A 21,514-nucleotide genomic window follows, 5' to 3' on the forward strand; every position below is an offset into this window, starting at 1 on the left:
AAATAAAGACGCTGATTGAGGCCGAGAGGAGGGCGGTATTGTGACACTTTGAATAAATTAGAACTGGGGTCTCGGGGACCTGGACTGTTAAGCCTCAGCTCTGCTGCTCGTTGTGTAGTTGTGTTTCAAATTATTTCATCTTCCTTATCCTTTCCTTCCTAATCTGTCAAGTGAGGAGGTTAGAGCCGATAAACTTTAAGGTCTTTTTCACTCTTTGAAATTAAGTTAGGTAGCCCAACCAGAACTAATCAGGGCTTCTTGAATCCGGGTGTAAACTTTATTCTCCTAGTGATTTGATTTCGTTTTTACCTCCAGCCCTCTAAGTCAGTCTTCAAACTTCCCAGGTAAGAATGTGAGAGCTAAACTTTGGCAGCCCACTCATGGGATAAACAGGTCTGGAGATGAAAAACTGTGAGGATTGTACATTGAAGAAGGCGAGGCAAGGATTGAGATCTGAATATGGTACCTCATCAAATACTGCCCCGCATGTGTCATGCTAAGTGGCCATAACAACAGTGGTTCTAAACCAGGGGTCCCCAACCCCTGGGCCATGGACCACTACCGGTCTGTGGCCTGTTAGGAACCGGGCCACACAGCAGGAGGTGAGTGGCGGGCGAGTGAGTGAAGCTTCATCTGTATTTACAGCCGCTCCCCATCGCTTGCATTACCGCCTGAGCTCTGCCTCCTGTCAGATCAGCGGTGGCATTAGATTCTCATAGGAGTGTGAACCCTACTGTGAACTGCGTGTGCAAGGGATCTAGGTTGCGCGTTCCTTATGAGAATCTAATGCCTGATGATCTGAGGTGGAGCTGAGGCGGTGATGCTAGCGCTGGGGAGCAGATGAAAATACAGATTATCATTAGCAGAGAGGTTTGACTGCACAGAGACCATAATAAATCAATTGCTTGCAGACTCATATCAAAACCCCATCAGTGAGGGGCAAGTGAAAACCAGCTCAGGGCTCCCACTGATTCTGCATTATGGTGAGCTGTATAATTATTTCATTATATATTACAATGTAATAACAATAGAAATAAAGTGCACAGTAAATGTAATGAGCTTGAATCATCCCGAAACCATCCCCCCACCCCATCCCCGGTCCGTGGAAAAATTGTCTTCCACGAAACCGGTCCCTGGTGCCAAAAAGGTTGGGGACTGCTGTTCTAAACCATACCTCACTGATTATATGACATTTGCAGCTTCTGGCCACAGTTCATTGTTTTTTTTTTTTTCAAACTCTAGCTCCCAACCAGCCAAGATCAGCCTGGGAGAGAGGAGCAGGACCCCAAAAGGCAGGTAGCCTGGCAGAGCAGACCAGATCCTGGATCTAACTGTGGGCTCTGGTCTGAGTTCTGCCATGGACATGCTGTGTTGGCCTGACCCTTCCTTTTCTCAGAGGGGGTTCTCTGTGCTCTGTGAGTAAATGTAAGTGCACACCACTCTGGCAGGTGGTACGAACCTAATTTTGATGCACTGTGAGGCCCCAACAGGAACAGCAGTCAGAATCGTAATAAATAAACCGTCAGGGTTGCAGTGGAAGCATTAGCCCAGGCACAGTCTACTAATTTGCTGATGGTTATCAGACAAGAGCTACTGCTATGGAAGTGAGGCTTCATACTTAGAGATGCTTCCGGAAAGTGACTGAAACAGGGAGTCGGAAGCCTGAGGCTAGGTGGCAGCTTTAAGTTCATCCATTCTGGTTTTCTATCTGATGGTTCAGTCTCCTCTAAACACCCTTTTAACCCATGCTTGAAGTCGTCTTGTGATGGGAAATTCACTGCCTTGTCAGGATATTGCAGCTTATTCCAAATTTCCCTCTCCTCTATCAAGCTGTTGCTGCTATCAGGTGATGTTCAGACAACAAAAATGTCCATGTCACATATGCACACAGAAGATTTCCCATTTTTATTTTCTTTAAGGAACCAGGAATAATACGCACAGGACCACTGCTTCTTATGTCTCCTCATAAGGATATCTTGGTTTATTGTGAGCTGGTAGCCATGGGAGATTACTTTCTTAAAAGGTGATCAGAATAATGGTGCTCTAGTTTGGTAGGTATCTTATTTCAGAAGAGAAGCCCCATTTCTATCTGTGGGTATTTATTTTATGTATTTACATATAGTAATTACTTTTGAGCATCTGCTATCTGCAGTGTATATGCTAAGTGCCAGAGCAGGCAGAGGCATTGGTGCCTATTACAGCACATCAGTCACACGTTGATTTGTTACCCATCTGGGTTCTTGGACTCTTTAATCAATAGAAATTGATAAGAGGCCAGACGAGAAATTCAGGCAAGGCTTTATTGGGACTCCTGCTGCAGCACGAGGGGGCGAAAACAAGTAACAGGTTCCCTTGCTCGCTCCCGAGGAGGGGCCAGCTGGTCCCTTAAATGGGGTTAGGGTTGGGGCGGATCGGTGGGTTGGGCTGGAGGAGTGGCTTGGGTGATCTGTCCATCCCCTTGTGGTGCTCTCTGAGTGTGTGTGTGGAGAGGATCGTGTGCAGTACCCTGCTTTTGCTCCAGGCACCTCAGAAGTGGCAGTTGGGTTTTGGCCTTTTTGTATCTTGTTCATAATTTGCCCCAGCTGTGCATGCATGCATTTATTTTTAGTCCCTTATAGTTTCTTTGTATTCTGTTGCTCAAGGAGACCTTTGTCCAGGTACAAGCACTGCAGCAAAGAGTCCCGGGTCCCAGGTCCCAACCTGTCTCAGATTCACCCAACAGATACTTACTGAGAATCTGCTTGGTGGCTGCCTTTGGTTCTTGCCCTTAAGGAGTTTGCAGTTCACCGAGGGAGACAGTGTTTGATATCGATCACACTGTATTGAATTATTATTGACTTTGCCACCTCTTTACTAGGCTCTGCTCTCCTCGAAGCGGGGGGTTATGTGCCATGCATTACTGAATCCCCACCACCTGGCACATTGTAGGCACAAGGTAAATATTTGTTAAATGGGTCAGTATCTAAATGCATGAAGGGAAAAACACAGACTTTGGCATCTGGTGCTCTGAGCTAGGTCTTGACTCAGCAATTTGCCAGCTAGGTGGCTGGGGATAAGGCCATGCAGCTTTATGAAATAGGGGCCTATTTTGCAGGGTGGTTGCGAGGATTAAAGGAAAGAATACACAGATTGCCTAGCAGTGCCTGGCATACAAATCTAAAAAAAATATAGTATTCTCTTCCTACTCTAGCTCCCTTAAGGCACCATTTCCATCTATCCAGGAAAACCAAGGAGAACATATTTCTAGAGTTCACTGGTTTGCTTGTGTTTTGAAATTAAAGACAAAGCCCCACAAGGGAGACCCCACCCTGAACCCTTTGGAAGGAGCCCAAATCAGCTTTTCCATGGTATAGAGGAAACCCAGAGTGTCACTTGAGGAAGATGAAGTTCTGGAGATGGATGGTGGTGATGGTTTTACAACAATGTGAATGTACTTAATGCCACTGAACTATACACTTAAAAATGGTTAAAATGGTAAATTTTATGTGATGTATACTTCACCACAATAAATTAATAGAACAAAAAAAAGAAAAAAAAATTGCTATGACTTATAGCTCTCCCAACAGGTGGGCCATTTTTAAGTGCAACTAATCACTGGGCCATTCTCATTCCCTTAATCTGCGTGTGGGTCACGAAGCATTATTGAGGTGGTGGTTCCCTAAGAAGCCAAGACTTTGAGGCTGCTTGGTTTGAAACTGAGTGATAAGAGGCACTCACACCTATTTTGCAGGTTATGTTTCCCTTTCCTTTATTTGCTCCACCCTGCATGAGTCTGTCAACAAGTCTTTTTGACTCTACACAAAATCCTATTGGAATCCGTCCCTGTCTCTCCTCTCTCATTTCCAGTATTTCCGTCTGGGGGCTGAGCCCCCATCATCTCTCACCTGGACTGCAATGGCTGTTTAAGTGGTCTCCCTGCCCTGCTGCTTCTCTTACCATCCATTCTCTTCAGGACACCCAGAGTGTTCTTTTTAATATGCAAACCAAAGCATACCACAGCTCTACCGCTGGAAGAATGAAATTTAAATAAAGGAAAAAATACCACTCCTCTGTTCCTATCAATGTTAAATTAAAACCCAAACTCCTTATCATGCGTGCACAGTCCTTTAAGATCTGGTCCCTGCCCCCCTCTCCCAACCTCGGCTGTCCCCATCTCCCCTTGCTCACCATTCTCCAGTCACACTGGCCTTCTTTCTCCATCTCTCACCTGCCCCATTCCTTCCCAACCTGGGCCCTTTCTCTGGATGTCCTACTGCCTGGAACACTAGATCCTCTGATCTTTGCATAGCTGGCTCTTTCTGACCATACAGATCTCAACCCAAATGTCACCACCTCAGAGAGGCCTTCCCGGAGTGCCTGTATGGCCTGTCCCTCTGTGCTGTCACTGTGTGTGCATTCTCTGCCCTCTGATGTTATCTTCTGTATATAAGTGCTTATTTGTTGTTTACCTCTTCCACCTAGAATGTGAGTGCCATGAGAAGTGGGTGCCTTGTTATGTTACCCTCCCCTGCATCCTCAGGGCTAGACCAATGCCTGGCCCATAGAAGGCCCAGATGGAATATCTGTTGAATGAATGAATATCAGATGAATTAATGCAGCAAAGGAGTAAGATATGTTTACCTATGAAATAGTTCTGTTTTTGTCCTCTTACATTTTTCCCGTCACGTTTTCTGATGCAAATCCCCATCCCACCCCCACCTCAACCGTCTCCATTCTACTTGTTTCCAGGTAATTATTAACCCTTTATAGCAGGGGTCCCCAACCCCTGGGCCTCGGACCAGTAGCAGCCCACGGCCTGTTAGGAGCCCGGCCTCACAGCAGGAGGTGGGCGGCTGGCGAGCGAGCGAAGGTTCACCGGCCTCCCGCCCCCCCCCGCCCCCCCGCTCCGACTGCTCGCGTTACCGCCTGAACCGTCCCGCCCCCCGCCTGCCCCCCGGTCCGTGGGAAAACTGTCTTCCACGAAACTGGTCCTTGGTGCCAGAAAGGTCGGGGACCCCTTCTTTATACTGTTCTCCATCCTAATAAGCTTGCCTGTCACAAGGATGCTGAACGTTCTCCACTTGTCCCAGCCTCAAATTCCATCCGCCACCAATCACACGTGTATGAGAAGAAACAGTCTGAAACACAACCTATGTCACAGTCCCTCACTTCTGTACATTTAGACCCTGACTTTTAGGGCCGCCATAGCTACAGGTGAAGCTGGGTGTACGCTGGTGTGTATTGGTGTGCCAGTATGAGATGCTGGTCAGGAGCGGGGCAGGCAGGGTGAGGCTCCCCGTGCCCCCAGCCCTCAGCCCCGCCCTCAGCTTCAGGGCTCTTTGTGGGACACTACTCCTCCTGCTTGCCTGCCTATGCCCTCAGCTTGGTGCTCGCCCCTCAGAGTTGCAGCCCTACAGCCGCCTTCTCCAGGGCTCAGGCCCCGCCCGTTCCCTGGATTAAGTGGCCTCCCTTCCTGGGCTGCATTGTAAGACAACTTATGTCCTTCTTTTTAATGTGGCTTGCTTCTCCCGCTGAGTTATTGGGAATGGGGCTGCCATTAAAACAACTCTTAAAAACTGGAGGAAAGGAGACTACTATTTATTGAGTACTCGTGGTGGACCAAGCACTGTGCTAAGCCCCGTATCTCTATTTTCTCGCTTAATTCTCATAACCTGCCTACGAGTATGGGATCTCCATTTTTCCCAGTGGGGAAGCTGGAGCCCAGAGAATCGACACAACTTTCCAGAGCCTGGCTGACTCTAAGACCTGAGGAGGTAGGTGGCGCCTGCAGAGCCGGTGTGCTAGAGGGAGCGAAGCTGGTGGGCTTGCCCGGAGCAGGGCAGCCACTTTGGGGGAAGCAGAGGTCAGGTGGAGGTGGAAAGGGAGCGCTGATTTAAAATCAACAGCCGTTTTCAATTAGTAATAATGAGGGGCAGTGAGAGCCTGTACTTTTAGTGGGAGGAGCACGTAATTCATGGCTGTCAGGGCTCAGTTTGACTCCCGGCTCTGTCCTTTCCTAGCTGTGAGCTCTGTGCCAGTTACTTAGCCTCTGCACTCTAGTTCCTTCACCGATAAATGGGGATGCCAGTACCTACCTCCCCGGCAGCCACGTACATGTGTGAGTACTGAACAGAGTAGTTGCCACCTTCTAGATGCTAAATGAATAACAATTTCTATGAATATTATTAGGTTTTTCATTATTGCTTCAGGGTCTTCTTCCCCTACCGCACCTCTACACTGAGGGTCTCTGTGATTCCTTTCATGTCTGTTTCATCCTCTGATTCCTGTAACAGAGTCCGTTGCTGGTATAATTGAAAAGACTGAAATCTTTGTTTTAATCCATACATACTTCTACCACCCATATTGCTGTTCCGGCAAACGTACAATTGCTATCTGTCATATGAAGGTTTTACTTATGTGGCTGAGCAGCATAGCCTTGGTTTTGGTTGAGAGGAGGGATCATTTCTGTTTCGGTTTCTTTTTTTTTTAATCTGTGTTAAATATGATTATAGGAATTGACCGTATCCAGGTCAATGTAAAATCAGCTGAAACAAATCAGCTATCCCTGCAGGTATATCTCCCTCTAGAGCTCTGTTCAGAGGCTTATGAGTAAATGGGATTTACGCACAATACCTTGACTTTGAGTTTCCCTGAATTATATAACTATTTCGGGTAAGTGATATGATAAATGAGGTACCTTGTATTTTGGCTTTGTTTCTTTATTCTCACCTACCCTGTGTCTATAATCTATAAACAGATGCTCGAGTGCATGAAAGAATCTTGTCATTTAAATGTATCCCACAAGGAATCCTACTTAAGATCAATAATCACCTGCTATATGTCAGGGACGGTGGGGTGCCAAGTAGGCTGAGGTGTTCCAGGGAAAGGGCTAGGGTGGACCCGGATGCCAGGGACAATCAGGGCCTGGGCAGTTGGACCCCAGTCTAGGGGGGATTTCTGAGTCCACTGCTTACTGTCTGTAGGGACAGAAGTCCCTCGGGCTTTCCCCAGGCTGCTTGCTAACTGGGGAGGCCAGTCCAGTGGGTGGCACATAACCACCACCGTCCAGGTGTTAGGAGTAGTGGTTATACCTGGTGGGCAGCACCATCATGACTCGGGCCACCCAGTCTTTTTTTTTTTTTTTTAATTTTTATTTATGTATTTATTTATTTATGGCTGTGTTGGGTCTTCGTTTCTGTGCGAGGGCTTTCTCTAGTTGCGGCAAGCGGGGGCCACTCTTCATCGCGGTGCGCGGGCCTCTCATTATCGCGGCCTCTCTTGTTGCGGAGCACAGGCTCCAGACGCGCAGGCTCAGTAGTTGTGGCTCACGGGCCTAGTCACTCCGTGGCATGTGGGATCTTCCCAGACCAGGGCTCGAACCCGTGTCCCCTGCATTGGCAGGCAGATTCTCAACCACTGCGCCACCAGGGAAGCCCCACCCAGTCTTTTTACTCATGGCCAGACCCAAAGGTGAGAGAAGGACACCGGCTAAGCGGGCAGAGGTTTAGGGGGAACAAGTGTGCTCATTAGGGCAACCAAGGCAGTCCCACTCATATGGACTGAGCCAGTCTGGTGGTGTCAGAGGGAGGCTGTGATTGAAGGGGTCCACTACCGCCCAGGGCCTTCTGGATGCTGGTGTGACGCCCAAGCACGATGCAGGCTCTCCAGCGAGTGCGTGGAACTGCCTTCTCCCTTCCCTGCTAGAGCGGACCCGGATATGGGTGGGTTGTTCTCTCCTGCGAACAGCTCCAGGGACTGTGGGCGGGAGGAGATGGAAGAACAGAGTTGACCTTTCCCCACCCCTCTTCTTCCCTCTGGCCAGTGTGGATTCATGCTTTTAAATCATAATTTCCTTTATTTTTGAGTAAATGAACATCAGAGACAGCTAGTGTTATAAAATGACTCCCCTTTTGGAAAAGTGGTGAAGTTCACTTTTCTGGCTTCTGTTTCTAGAGAGAGAGAGTTTAGGCTTGCCGAGATACTTTTGCTCTCATGAAGCAGTGGTTCTGCATCAGAACCATCTGGCGGGCTTGTTAAATCTAATTGCTGGGCCTCATCCCCAGAATTTCTGAATCAGTGTGTGAGGGTGGGGACTGAGAATTTGCCCAGGGAATGCTGCTGTGGCTGCTCCAGGGGTCATACTTTGAGAACCACTGTCATGGAGTAATCCATATATTCACCATGTTCCAAATGTAAATGGTATATTTTTGGTCAAGTCCACCACTGCTGTGAATATCTTCTATTGATATGCTTGTCTTTGTCTCCCTTCAACAGGTATTTTGACGTTGGACTGCATGATTTCTTAGTTAGGTAAGCCAATAGTTTTTATTTTAGACATCATTGGAATAGCGTGTCTATTATGGAATACTGAGATGAAAATAAAATCCTTGTGAGATATCTTGATAAATAATGGCAACCATATATTTCACAAGAAAACACCACTAGCACTGTTTTTTGTGCCTCCCAGAATCACACAAGAATATCCTTTTTAAACAATCAAAGGAATTTATTTTTAAAGGGGTTTGTATCTGAAATGATAGTTACCCAACTATTGGGCTACTGGAAAGACAAATAGAAGAGTGACGAGAGGACTTTCCTGGTGGTGCAGTGGTTAAGAATCCGCCTGCCAATGCAGGGGACATGGGTTCGATCCCTGGTCCGGAAAGATCCCACATGCTGCGGGTAGCCCCCACTCGCCACAACTAGAGAAAGCCCGCGCGCAGCAACGAAGACCCAACGCTGCCAAAAATAAATAATAAAATAAATAAATAAATTTATAAAAAAAATAAAAGTGAAGAGAGCCAGCTTGCATTCATACATTAAACAACCCTCTTGACCAATTTTCCCTCCGTTGAATTTAAGCTTTTTAAACTGAATCTACTAGTTGTTTCACAATCATGAAGATACAATCCTGTTCATAATTGAAAGAGATCACAGATGGCAGTTTATATCCTAGTATGTTGGTGATTTTTACCAGAGTTGGCTTATGGGGCATATTAATTCCAAATAGCTATTAAATCAAACAGAGGTTAAATGGAAATATACCAGAAGATTAACAGTGTTGGTAATAATATGCACGATATTTTTCCTGCTATAAACTTTGCTGTACTTTCTAGATTTTTTATTATACTGAGCATGTATTTATTATTCTAATAATGGTGGAAAATGGTCATTAAAAATACCTATCAAAAATACATGTGGGGAGCAATAATGGTTGCTGAAGGACTATAAGCTAAGATCACAAGGAAACCAGAAATCATGTAGAGTGATTTACTTTCTGCCAATATGTAGCTCTAAATGCTAATTAATTCTGAGTCCACTAATAAACAGTATTGTAAATCACATGTGATTTCTGGGTAGATGTTATAGTAGTTCAATTCTCCACAATGCATGGCCATCTCCCTGTGTTTAAGATGCTGTCTGAGGGGACATGTACATCTTTGGCATCACCTTGATCCTAAACCAGCAGCATTTCCTCTGTGCCAGATTGCATATGGTGGTGTTCCGAGCAAGGCCATACATACCTTGTCCTTTCTCTAGGTCTTTATGCAAGGCTGTGCATGGAAATCTCCTTGGCCTACCCCAGACCCAAGGAATCTGGATTATCCTGGCTTTCTCCAGGATATCACACACAGAAGGCAGTGTGTAAACAGTTACCCTTGACACATCAAGGGTAAATGTATTTTAGTAGGAGGGTTAAAGGGCCAATGGTCATGGGAAAGGCAGGCATGAGAATTCTATATCTAAACCGATCAGAAAAACTGTCTGGGTGTACTTCAGGGAGTTGTTTGGATTTTTTGAGTTAATGTCTTTGGTACTTTGTATTACTCCTGTGCTACTGTTCACATAATTGCTGTGGTAGCTGCAAGTTTGTACTTTTCTTACTTTCTCTAATAACTTTCTTGAGGGCAGGGAACACGCCTCAATCACCTTTCCATAATTAAACTGTATGGAATCAACCTTCAACAAACATTTGTGTATGGGAATGTAAATTGATACAGCCACTATGGAAAACAGTATGGAGGTTCCTTAAAAAACTAAAAATAGAACTACCATACGACCCAGCAATCCCACTACTGGGCATATACCCTGAGAAAACCATAATTCAAAAAGCGTCATGTACCACAATGTTCATTGCAGCTCTATTTACAATAGCCAGGACATGGAAGCAACCTAAGTGTCCATCAACAGATGAATGGATAAAGAAGATGTGGCACATATATACAATGGAATATTACTCAGCCATAAAAAGAAATGAAATGGAGTTATTTGTAGTGAGGTGGATGGACCTAGAGTCTGTCATACAGAGTGGAGTAAGTCAGAAAGAGACAAACAAATACCGTATGCTAACACATATATATGGAATCTAAAAAAAAAAAAAGGTCATGAAGAACCTAGGGGCAGGATGGGAATAAAGACACAGACCTACTAGAGAATGGACTTGAGGACACGGGGAGGGGGAAGGGTAAGCTGGGACGAAGTGAGAGAGTGGCATGGACATATATACACTACCAAATGTAAAACAGATAGCTAGTGGGAAGCAACCGCATAGCACAGGGAGATCAGCTCGGTGCTTTGTGACCACCTAGAGGGGTGAGATAGGGAGGGTGGGAAGGAGGGAGACGCGAGAGGGAGGAGATATGGGAACATATGTATATGTATAACTGATTCACTTTGTTATAAAGCAGAAACTAACACACCATTGTAAAGCAATTATACTCCAATAAAGATGTTAGAAAAAACAAAAAAAACCAACCAAACAAACAAAAAAACAAACATTTGTGTAGAAGTGACTGAATGAGTAAATGAATGAAATGAGGCAGAAAGGACACAGAGGGTGAGGATTAAGAAGAAGCTGTTCATTTATTCAACAGATAATTATTAAGCCTACCATGTGCCACTTCCTTGGTTACATCTGGGAATACCAAGGTGAGAAAAATAGACATTTGATTTAAAGCTTTCCCTGAGCTCATCTCTTGCCAGCCTTGTGGTTTGAGCAACTTGAAGTGAGGAGGAGGGGTGGTCTGCCTCTGGGACCCCTCCTCCCTGTCCTTCTTCTGGGCTCCAACCATGTTTCCTATGTTGGGTGGGGAGGAGGCAGAGGGAAGGGTTAAGTGCCTCTAATGTAACTGGAACAGATGCTGGGACGCCCTGGCCCTGGCAGGAGGCCCTTATGGGTGTGTGCTAGTAAGATGCTCAACTAGTCACCTTAATCGGTTGTTCTGTGAACCAAGCAGAACTGGGGCTTCTTTCTGCCCTGCTATCTTCCTGCAGTTTTCCCTTCTTTTACTCTGGTAGGGGCAGGACAAATCAACGTGCCCACTGTTACCCACTGTGGGAGTAAAAGTCTCCCCTTCTTGCAGGCATGCCCAGTCTCTGGATGAAGTGTCTTCATCCCCTCCCCCAACATACAGCAGCACTCCCCATTAAGCCAGGAACCTAGGGACTCTAAGGAGTCTCTTCCTCCGTCCTCTTACCAGCTTGGGGATAGGGTGGGGCAGGGCGTGGGGTAGGGAGGTGGTTGGGGGAGCAGTCATTTCTCCATCTCTTAGTAATCCCAGGATGGGGTGCAAACCCCTTTGTTTGCAGCTGTCTTTAGAAAATGGGTCCTTTCTGCTCCCAGTTTGGGAGTCCCTAGTCCCCTTGCGGGGACTGAGCCCTGTTGATCTTTGGGCACCTTAGTGAGAACTGTTTCATCTGCACGTCGACCCCAGAAGCCAGCGGGGTTGAAGAAGGGTGTGGGCACAATGAAAGTGGGAGGTGAGGGAATGGGAGCCACAACTCCTTTAAGAAGTTAAGCTGTGATAGGGAGGAAAGAAAGACATGGCAGCTGGTGGAGAAGGTGGTTTGAGTGGGGGTTTTTTTTTTTTCTTTTTAATTGGAGGAGCTCTTGTATTTAGCCATGAGAAGGTCTTAAGTGCCCTTTAGACTTAGAGAAAGTGTTTTCAGTTGGGTGGAGAGGAGCAGCACACGATTGCCGGGGGAACGAAGAAGCAAAGCAGTGAATGGTGACTTAGTGGCTCCAGTGGGCAATGGCGCTTTCCTGGAAGTATACCGCTGGAGAGCGCCTTAGAGGTTGGAAGAATGTGGGGTTGTACTTGTGGGACACTTCTCGTTCTGCGATGGCCAGGAGAAGAAAATATATTTCCCTTTGTAAAAGAGGAGATGTTGGAGAAATTGGCATAGTTTTTTTTTTTTTTAAATTAACTGCATTCATTGGCTCCAGTAAACTCTTAACATGTACTCTGGGTTGTCACGCTGTATTGAATGCTTAGCGTTTGGAAGGAAAGAAGCTGCAGCATGCCTGAAATTAATCAGCTGCATCTTTTACATTGATGGAAGCAATGTCGACTTCTCTGGAATGACATCAGTTTCCACAAAGGCAAGAGCCCTATCTGTGATCTCAGCCTGGGCAACTGCAGGGAGGGACATGTTTCCTTTTAAGTTGTTGGAGTGCTTCACTGAGCTATGGGGCAGGAAGGAGCTGTCACGTTTAATGAAATGTGAGCATTTTTGGTATTGGCGTTTTATGATGACTGTGGGAAAACTCAGTGTGCTCAATCCTTCTGCATCTTATAGAAACCAAAGGGAAGACTTTCAGGAAACAGTAATCACAACTCACTTAAGAAATAGCCTCAGAAGAAGAGTATTGGCTGGAATTCTTAATGTGATGCTACAAAAGAAAAAGGAAAAAAGTGACCAATCAAGAGAAAGAGATTACAGAAGAAACCAGCTCTTTGATTTTAGGTAACAGGATGGCTTGTTTAAATTTAGCTTAGTTAAGTTTTGGCAAGAAAGTAGAATTGACTAGTGATGTTCGGTTTGATTCTTGCTGACCGAGGCATATTTCATTTTACCCATAATTGTAGCCAGCCCTACCCCTTTTATGAAAGGTATACTATAATTGCTTTGTACCTACCCCCCCTGCCCCCTTCTAATTTCCTCAGGTCGGGGAATCGGTTTAAGTAATACAGGATGCTCTCGTGACTTTTAAAAGAAAACCTGGAGACATCCCTCTTACATATTGTCTGAAAGATAAAATTTGTCAGTGTTTTTTTTTTTTAAACAATTGCTCCTACGATTATGCATGTGAAAAACAGGAAAATATTCACCTGTGTTTTCGTCTTATTTTCTGTATTGTTTATATTTAGCTGTTTAATCCATTTCAAATACATATTTCAAATAAGAATCTAACTTAAAAAAAATAGGAATTCCTTGGTGGTCCAGTGGTTAAGTCTCGGTGCTTTCACTGCCATGGGCCCGGGTTCAATCTGTGGTTGGGGAACTAAGGTCCCACAAGCCTCATGGCACAGCCAAAAAAAAAAAAAAAAAAGCAAAATAAATTTTCTTTGCCATCACTTTCCCTTTTTATTCTAAAGTCCATGTGTGAGTGCATCAGAGCCATTACTTTTGTCCTTAGGAGACTGTTTTGATATCCTGTCAGGACAAGCAGAAGTGCAGTGTGGATGCCATGGGTACTTCTTAGGCAAATAGAAAAAGGCAGTGAGCCTCAGGCATGGCCCTAAAGCTATTTGAGAAGCTCTCTGGAGTTAATACACTCATCAGAAGATAAATTCCTTTGCATAAGCAAACAGATTCTGCTTAGAGAATGTTCAGTATAGTGCAGATTCAATCCCATACAAACGCTAATGTGTCCATGAAACAGCACAGCTGTGCCCTTTTGAAGCGTGATTTTGTTCTGGTGAGAGAGAAGGTAGAATGGGCCAGCTGCTCACTTCTGTAGTGTCTTTTGTTCTTCTTCTGGAGGTTGATCCTGGGATCCCATCATTGATCCCAGGAGGTTGATCCTGGGATCCCACAATTCTGGAGGGTCTTTGAATTGTCAGAGGGCAGCACATTTCCGTGATGTGTGAATTAATGGTTCACTGAATTCTGAAATAAGCAAAACGGTTTTTGGCTTTCCCTTAGTGACAACCTATACCTACCTGACCCATTCAGAAAACCAGCCCCACAGCAGAACAGAAGCTTCATGAATCACAGGGTAGTTTTTCTCCACCTTTATTCTGAGCACCCTGAAGTTCACCACCACATTTGCTATAGTTAACGGTGCTGATAAAGAAGTCATCTGAAATATGTCTTGGATTGTGTGATGTCCAAAATGTTCAAAAGAGTCCGCCTTGCATCTTTAAGAAGCCTAGTAGTCAAAAGCGAGACTCATTTCGGGCTAAAGGCGTCCTCCTGAGAAGGAGAAGGAAGAGCGCTGGGGATAAGCCTCTCTCTTTCCTGTGTCTCCTCAGGACAGCTGAGACCTGTTTAGGCTCTGAGCTGCTCTGGAAGCGGAGACGTTAAGGAAGAATGTGGGCATTTGGTCCTGGGAGTAATAACCAGGAAGATAATTAGCATCTGTATTCAGTCTAGTAGCTTAGAAACAACTTAAATACGTACTTGAAACCATTATGTATATTTTTCTAGACAAATATAAAAGGAGGGAAGATAAAACCAATATGTATCTATTTTTCAGCACACACAGAGGTGATAACCCAGAGGCCAAATACCTGATTTGTTACATAGGAATTTGAATTTGTTATTGTGTAATTATAACACGGAAGTCAACTTTTGTTTGTCTACGTAGATAATTTTTTAATAGCGGTATAAAAAGTAAATGAGCTGATTATAAAGCTGCCCCCGCCTGAGGGAGCCTGAACTCTGCATTTTTGCCCCTGATTAGGCACTGCTGATCCCCTCTTAGTGGCAATGGGAGGAGAGATGTGGCACTTGGGTTGGAGCCACCAAGTCCCCTTGGTCCCTGGCCACTGCAGACTCCTCTCCTTTGCAGGGACTGCAGCCTCCCAGCCTTTTTTTTAAAGCTTCCTTTCATTCCACTTGTGGAATATGAAACCAGCAGCTAATGAGCTGTGTGGTGTTCCAGTAACAAAGTGTTTTCAATAAAAAGGGAGGAACATGTGCGTGAAGAAAGCCAGATCCCAAAGCAGCCCCACGGAGGCAGATCATAGGATGCAGGCAGGATGCTGAAGAGAAGGTGACTGCAACCACTGTTGCTCCGGGGCCCCGTCAGCTTGCAGATCCCGTTGAGTCTGTCTCCTCACCATCTCTCACATCACCCTTTCCTTTGTTTCTGGAGAAAAGATACGCACCTTTGTCAGCAATTTGGGCTTCTTACCTCATAGGGCTGTAGTGAGGTTTAATACTATATGCAAAACACTTAGCTCCGTGCCTGGAAACAGTGGGGACGTAGTAGGGGTTAGTTTTGTCCTTCCCCCTTCCCCACTTCACCTCTGGAATCAGGGTAACAGGGTTTGAGGCCTGGCCCCTCTCCTACCTGTGTGACTTTAGGCAGCTCACTATCCCTTTCTGAGCCCTTGACGACTTACCTGATGCTGTCTCTCCCTACTCAGAAACAGTCAGTGATTCTCTTTCCTCTGTCAAAACCAGACTAATCCCCCGCCCCCCCCATGTCTTGGGTCCACCACAGTAGGTCTCAGGCTCCCTTTCCATCTCATCTCACCGTTATTCTCCTTTGGGTCACTGCCAAATGGATCTAAATGCTGCTTTCTGTCTTTCCCCCATTCCCTGGCTTCCTTTCTTGGCTCATGTGTTCCCTGTGCATGAAGTGCCCACGCTGCCCCCATATCCAAGTCCTGCTTCTCTCAGGTCCATCTCACATGCGGCCATCTCCATGCTCAGCAGATGTGTCTCCATATTGGGCCCATTGTCTTGTTTTTAACAGGCTATATGTCAATTATATCTCCATTTTTAAATAATGTAATATTTATTCCATTAAAAAAAAAAGAGTAGAGCAGTGGACTGAGAAAGTTCCTTTCCTTGGTGACAGAGCTGAAACCAGTATCTCTAGTCTGACTAACTCAAGGACATAGAGCGTAGGGAAGTGGCCGCCTGAGCATTTGGCACCATTAATTTAAAAAAATGTTTAATAAATACGTTCTGTTTCTCAAAAATGTAACATGACTTAGTAACCATCTCCTTTTTTCTTTTAATCCACTTATTTATGTGACCAATTAAGTGGTCTAAGCACTATTCCAGGAGCTGGGATAAAAGCAATGACAAGATAGACAATACCCCTGCCCTCCCTTGGCTTGCTTTGTGTGGGTGAAGACAGAGAAAACAAGTAAGCAAGCCCTGTAATGCCCATGATGTGATGGAGGAGCAAGGTGGGAGAGCTAGCTCCCTTCGATAGCATGGGCAGGAAGGGCCTCTTGGAGGCGGTAGGTGACCCTGGGTAAGAGATGGGTGAGCCGGAGGAGGCATCCGGGGGAGATCTGAGGCTGCGCTGTTTCAGGCAGATGGGAAGGAGCCCCTTGAGGAATGGAAGGAGGGAAGCCCGTGGGGCTGGAGGGTGTGGAGCCAGGAGCCAAGAGTCCAAAATGATTCTGGAGGACGAGGTGATGGCCAGACTGTGAAGAAGAACAGGGTCTCTTTTAGATGCGGTAGGAGTCATTGGAGGGTTTTCAGTAGGGGTGTAACAGGGTCTGTGTCAGGCTTAGCTAGGAACTTAGTGAAATTGTGATCTTTGAACCTCAGCCATTACCATGCTGCTCTGCCGTGAGCTGGAGCTTGGTGACCCAGGCCTGTCCTTGCTGCTCAGGGAAGTTTCTTGGACAGCCAGCTGCTATGAAAGCTACTCTGTGTTGAGTAACAGTAGCCCTAACTATCCTTTAATTTCCTTCTGTTTATGTTTGCTTGGTGTGTTGTAAAAGGTGTGATTATACATGTGGGCATGAACCTGGAGGCAGTTAAACGATGCTGGAACCTGGCAATAGGCATTTGGAGAGCGTGGCTTGGCTCTGGGAAGTCCACCTGGGGTGGTGTTTGTAGCTTTCTCATGGGGACAAGTAACCATCTTGTCTCGTGAGCTCTCGCCCCTTCACTGTGGGGTCTCTGAAGGTCCAGTTCTTAGCCCTCCTTGCTCCTGTCTTTGTGCCGCTCCCCTCGGATGTCGGCCACCCTCAGGACAGGAGGCCTCCTCGATCTAAGTACAGCACTGGCCCCCCACCTTGGGGCCGCCTGGAGGAGAGCTCCATCTGGTCCGCTCATGAGAGCTGTTGCATAATGAGTTGGTATATTCTCCCCTCATATTCTCGGTTGGTACATTCTCAGTTTTTGTCACAGACTGAACCCCTTCCTGGCTTCCCCCGTCACAATCACTATCCAAGACAGCATTTCTCTTCCCCCAGACTCCAACACCTGGACTGATTTGTAGTCTTTTCCTTTCCTTTGTAGAATCTTAGGATGGAAGAACCTTGATGATTAAGCCTCACATTACAATACTTTTCAGTTCTTAGAAGATTTCTCAGATCCACTCTTGCTTCCTTCCTACTGCTACCACTTCTGAGGAAAAACTTTCCAGAATTGTTCATCTTCATGGCTGTGCTATATCAAGTTTGTTAATTAGAAAATCCAGATTAAAAAAGAAAAGAAAAGAAACCCTTCACGCTCCAAGAGTTGAAATGCATAATTCACTTCCCACCATACATAGCTTCTATCAATATAGATGTTCTGGTGAATAAATGTATCCTTTAAAAAATTGAAAAGAGCCCCTGGTGAATTAATTGAGAAAATTTGCAACATAGAGACATAATTTTAAGTGTACAAAGCTCTGGGTCAGGGAGGGATGCTGCTGAGTGGGATGGGCTGTAAAATCCATGGTCCAAACCAGTACAGATGGGGTATTTATTCAACAGGGCATTTGTTAAGTGGTGGTGGTGTTGCCTTTTTTTTTTTTTTTTAATTTATTTATTTTATTTTTGGCTGCTTTAGGTCTTCCTTGCTGCCCGCGGGCTTTCTCTAGCTGTGGCGAGCGGAGCTGGGCCTTCTCTTGCTACGGAGCACGGGCACACGGGCTCTAGGCACGCGGGCTTCAGTAGTTGTGGCACGCGGGCTCAGTAGTTGTGGCTCACGGACTCTAGAGCACAGGCTCAGTAGTTGTGGCGCACGGGCTTAGTTGCTCTGCGGCATGTGGGATCTTCCCGGACCAGGGCTCGAACCCGTGTCCCCTGCATTGGAAGGTGGATTCTTAACCACTGCACCACCAGGAAAGCCCGGTGCCTTTTTAAAAAATTCTTTTCCTAATTCCTGGGGATTGTTCTGACCTGTGGGGCTTCTGCACCAGGTAGAAGCCAGAAACTTGCTTTCCTTTGTCCTAAGAGTCTCCTCCCCTCTATTTAGCTTCTACTGAGAATGACATGTGCAGGGAGGGGGCCGTGGAATGCATTCTGGTGATCCTGGCAGCAGTGCCGTCCAGCGTGGAGAGGCAGATATCTGGGTGGTGCCGCTCCCCTGAGCCCAGTGGCAGGTACAGTAGGGTCCCCATCAGAGCAGTGGTGGTGTGATTTGACAACAGTACCTGACTGCATAGCCTCCAAGCCTGGCTTTGAGACCCTCTCTCAGAGATGGTGCAAACTGCTGATCCTTCCTTAATCAATTCCTTTCATATTAAAACTAACCAGAGTGGGTTCTGTTATTTGCAACTAAACTATCTGATGTAGCTACTTACTTACCCAGTGATGTTTGGGATGTCTCGCTCAGCAGGGGGAGTACATGATCTTTACTTGGCTTTGCCCATGAGCTGCATCGATTCCACACACCAGATTTAAATAAAATTGCAGTTATTTTTGCATCAGTAACAGAAGCAGCCTGTGAAATGGAAAGGGCATTGGATCAGATACAGAAGGCCGTGGCTCTACCCTGCCTTGCCGCTCTCTCGCTGTGATGATTTTGTGCAAGTCACTTCTCCTGTTGGGGCCTTAGTTTTCTTATTTGTAAAATGAGAAACTTATACCTGATAAACTCTAAGGTCCCTTCCAATCTCAGCAGCCTCTGACGAGCAGCTTTGGTGTTTTTATTATTAGAGAGCCGCTTCTGTTGTCCAGATCTGTGCTATTTAATACAGCAGCTACTAGCCACCTGTGGCTATTTAAGTTTAAATGGTTTAAAGTCCGACAAAATTACAAATTTTGTTGTTCCTTAGTTGCACTAGCCACATTCTAAGTGCCCAGTAGCCACGTGTAGCTGCTGGCTGTCATCTTGGACAAGGCAGATAAAGAACATTTCCATCATCACAAACGTTCTCTTGGCTAACACTGGTCTACATGATAATGCCACGTGTCTACTTCCTTTGTAGAGATGCTGGGTGTGCAATTGTATTTCTGCCTGCTTAGTTGAAAGATCAACATCCATCTTATTAGCCGTTCAGCTTGCCCCAAAAGGAACTCCTTATCTACTCTTCCCCCCTCCCAACCTCCACTTTGTCCCATCCCTACTCTCCCCCCATCTTAGGGATGGCTCCCCACCCATATTAACCAATGCAGAAACCTTGGGGTCGGTCTGGAAATGCCCTTCGTCGCCACCCTTCACATCCCCCATTTTGGTCCCTGAGTTCTGTCAGTTCCTCCTGTTAAGTATTAACCGAACGTGCCCTGTTTTCCTCATTTGTACTGTGGGCCCCGTAACCGAGGCCCCTCATCTTCCACTTCCCTTCTGCTGTGAACCTCACCTTTCTTCCTCATTCCGCCTGTCCCCTCAGTCCAGCCACTGAATCGAAACACAGTTTACAGGCAAACCAACAACAGGCAGTGTTAATCAGCCATTTTCCTCCCTCCACAGCCATGTATTCGACTGCCTTTTCCAGACTTAACTCTTAGCCCCATGAGCAGCCGCATTAACTTCCTTCTGTTCCCTGAACAAGACTCGCTCCTTCATTTTCTTCTTTCTTTTTGTGCGTGTTTGCTTCCCTCTTCCCCTATAGGCCTTCTCAGCACTGGGTCCAGAGGTCACCTCTCTTGCAGAGCCCTTGCTGGCTCCCCTGGAGGAGTTAGGTGCTCCCCCTGGGGCGCCCTGCCGTCTTGAAGGTCACGGTTGGTGGCCTGGGGTTCAGGCTCTGGTGTTGGGCTGCCTGGGTTTGAATGCCGGTTGCATCACTGTTGATTCTATGACCAACTTGACAGCTCTGTGCTTGACTTTCCTCATCTATACAATGAGTATTAGTAATAATACCTAATTCACAGGCTGTTTTTGAGGATTAGGTGACATTGTTTTTTTGTTTTTTTTTTTTAATTTATTTATTTTTGGCTGTGTTGGGCCTTCGTTTCTGTGCGAGGACTTTCTCCAGTTGCGGAGAGCGGGGGCCACTCTCCATTGCGGTGCGCGGGCCTCTCACTGTCGCGGCCTCTCCCGTTGCGGAGCACAGGCTCCAGACGCGCAGGTTCAGTAGTTGTGGCTCACGGGCCTAGTTGCTCCGCGGCATGTGGGATCTTCCCAGACCAGGGCTCGAACCCGTGTCCCCTGCATTGGCAGGCAGATTCTTAACCACTGCGCCACCAGGGAAGCCCACATTGATATATTTAAAGTGCTTAAAATAGCACTCAGCATGGAGTAAGCACTTAATAATTGTTCATTGTTGTCACCATCATTATACTTCATCTGACTCCTTGTTCATCTGCTGGGGTGATAGCAGACTGAATGGCAACACCAATTTTTTTTTTAAAGAGAAATCTAGGATGGTGCTTTCTCTTCGGTTTGATGATTGTCATGTAAGCTCCGTGAGCTTGCTTTCTCCTCCATTTTCCTTTGAGCACCTGGCAACAGGTGGTGTGTCCACAGGATGGACATGAACAGGTGGAGTTGGCTGTAGCCCAAACCCAAGCCAGCTCTGGCACTTACTAGCAACGTGACTTGACTAGCAAGTTTTTTCATATCACGGCTGCCGTTTCCCCATTTGTGAAATGCTGCTTTTAGGAGGAAAGTCAGGCACTTCAAAAACATGAGTTAAATCAAGCAAATCAATACCACATGGGTGAGATCAATCATTCTAAATGCAGGGATCCACTCATTTATCATCAGATCATTTTAGTATCTCCTGTGGGCTAGAACACAGTAGTAAGCAAATAGAGACATGGCTCCTACTCTCATGGAGTTTAGGGTTTGGGAGCAGAGAGCTGTCTGTGGGAGATCATACACGTATGTGGACAAGTATAGTAGCCAGTAGTGCCAAGAAGGAGACACATGGTCCTACAAGTGCGTAGGGCACTTGACCCAGGAGTGGAACAGGAGCTTCCCGGGGGAAAGGCTCCCCAGGAGGCAATGCTGAGGTGGAGGGAAAAGTATCCTCAAAGAGCAGGGTGCATTCCGGGAGGAAGGACAGAAGGAAGGTCCTAGTGGTTGAAGCGCAGAGTGATGGGGGCACAGGGAGGCTGGGAGGTTGTCCTGGACCAGGCCATGCAAGGTCTTGAGTGCTGTTTGTTGTTGTTGCTTTTACTTTTGAACTGTATGCCCTCCTCCTTGCTCTCCTCTGCATTGATTCAAGTCCTTGGATGGTGAGAATGACTACCTTAGCCTCTGTGTGCATCCCTGCCTGTCGCCTCACCCTCCTCAAATCCACCCTCTCAACTCTGCTGCCACAGATGCCTCAAAAAGTAGGTTGGGTCCTGTCATCTGTTGAAATTCGCCTGAAGCTTTCTCCTCATCAGGCCATACAAGGCCTGTGAAGGTCTGACCCTGCCTCAGCTCCCACCACTTTCCCTCCTGCTGCCCTGGCACC

General features: G+C 46.4%; 1 protein-coding gene across 8 annotated transcripts in view; it reads left to right on the forward strand.

Annotated features, from left to right (window-relative positions):
* Positions 1–21,514, forward strand: part of HHAT (hedgehog acyltransferase) — a 357,453-nt gene that overhangs the window by 189,319 nt on the left and 146,620 nt on the right. For 7 of the 8 annotated variants that reach the window (XM_061185553.1, XM_061185550.1, XM_061185555.1 and 4 more), the window contains one exon: positions 8,254–8,289. The exons of the other annotated variant lie outside the window; for it this stretch is intronic. In XM_061185553.1, the coding sequence (XP_061041536.1) occupies positions 8,254–8,289 (36 nt within the window). The remainder of the gene's footprint in view (positions 1–8,253; positions 8,290–21,514) is intronic. 8 annotated transcript variants of the gene reach the window in all.

This window comes from Eubalaena glacialis, chromosome 3 (genome assembly GCF_028564815.1).
Source record: "Eubalaena glacialis isolate mEubGla1 chromosome 3, mEubGla1.1.hap2.+ XY, whole genome shotgun sequence".
In the NCBI taxonomy this organism is placed as follows: Eukaryota; Metazoa; Chordata; class Mammalia; order Artiodactyla; family Balaenidae; genus Eubalaena; species Eubalaena glacialis.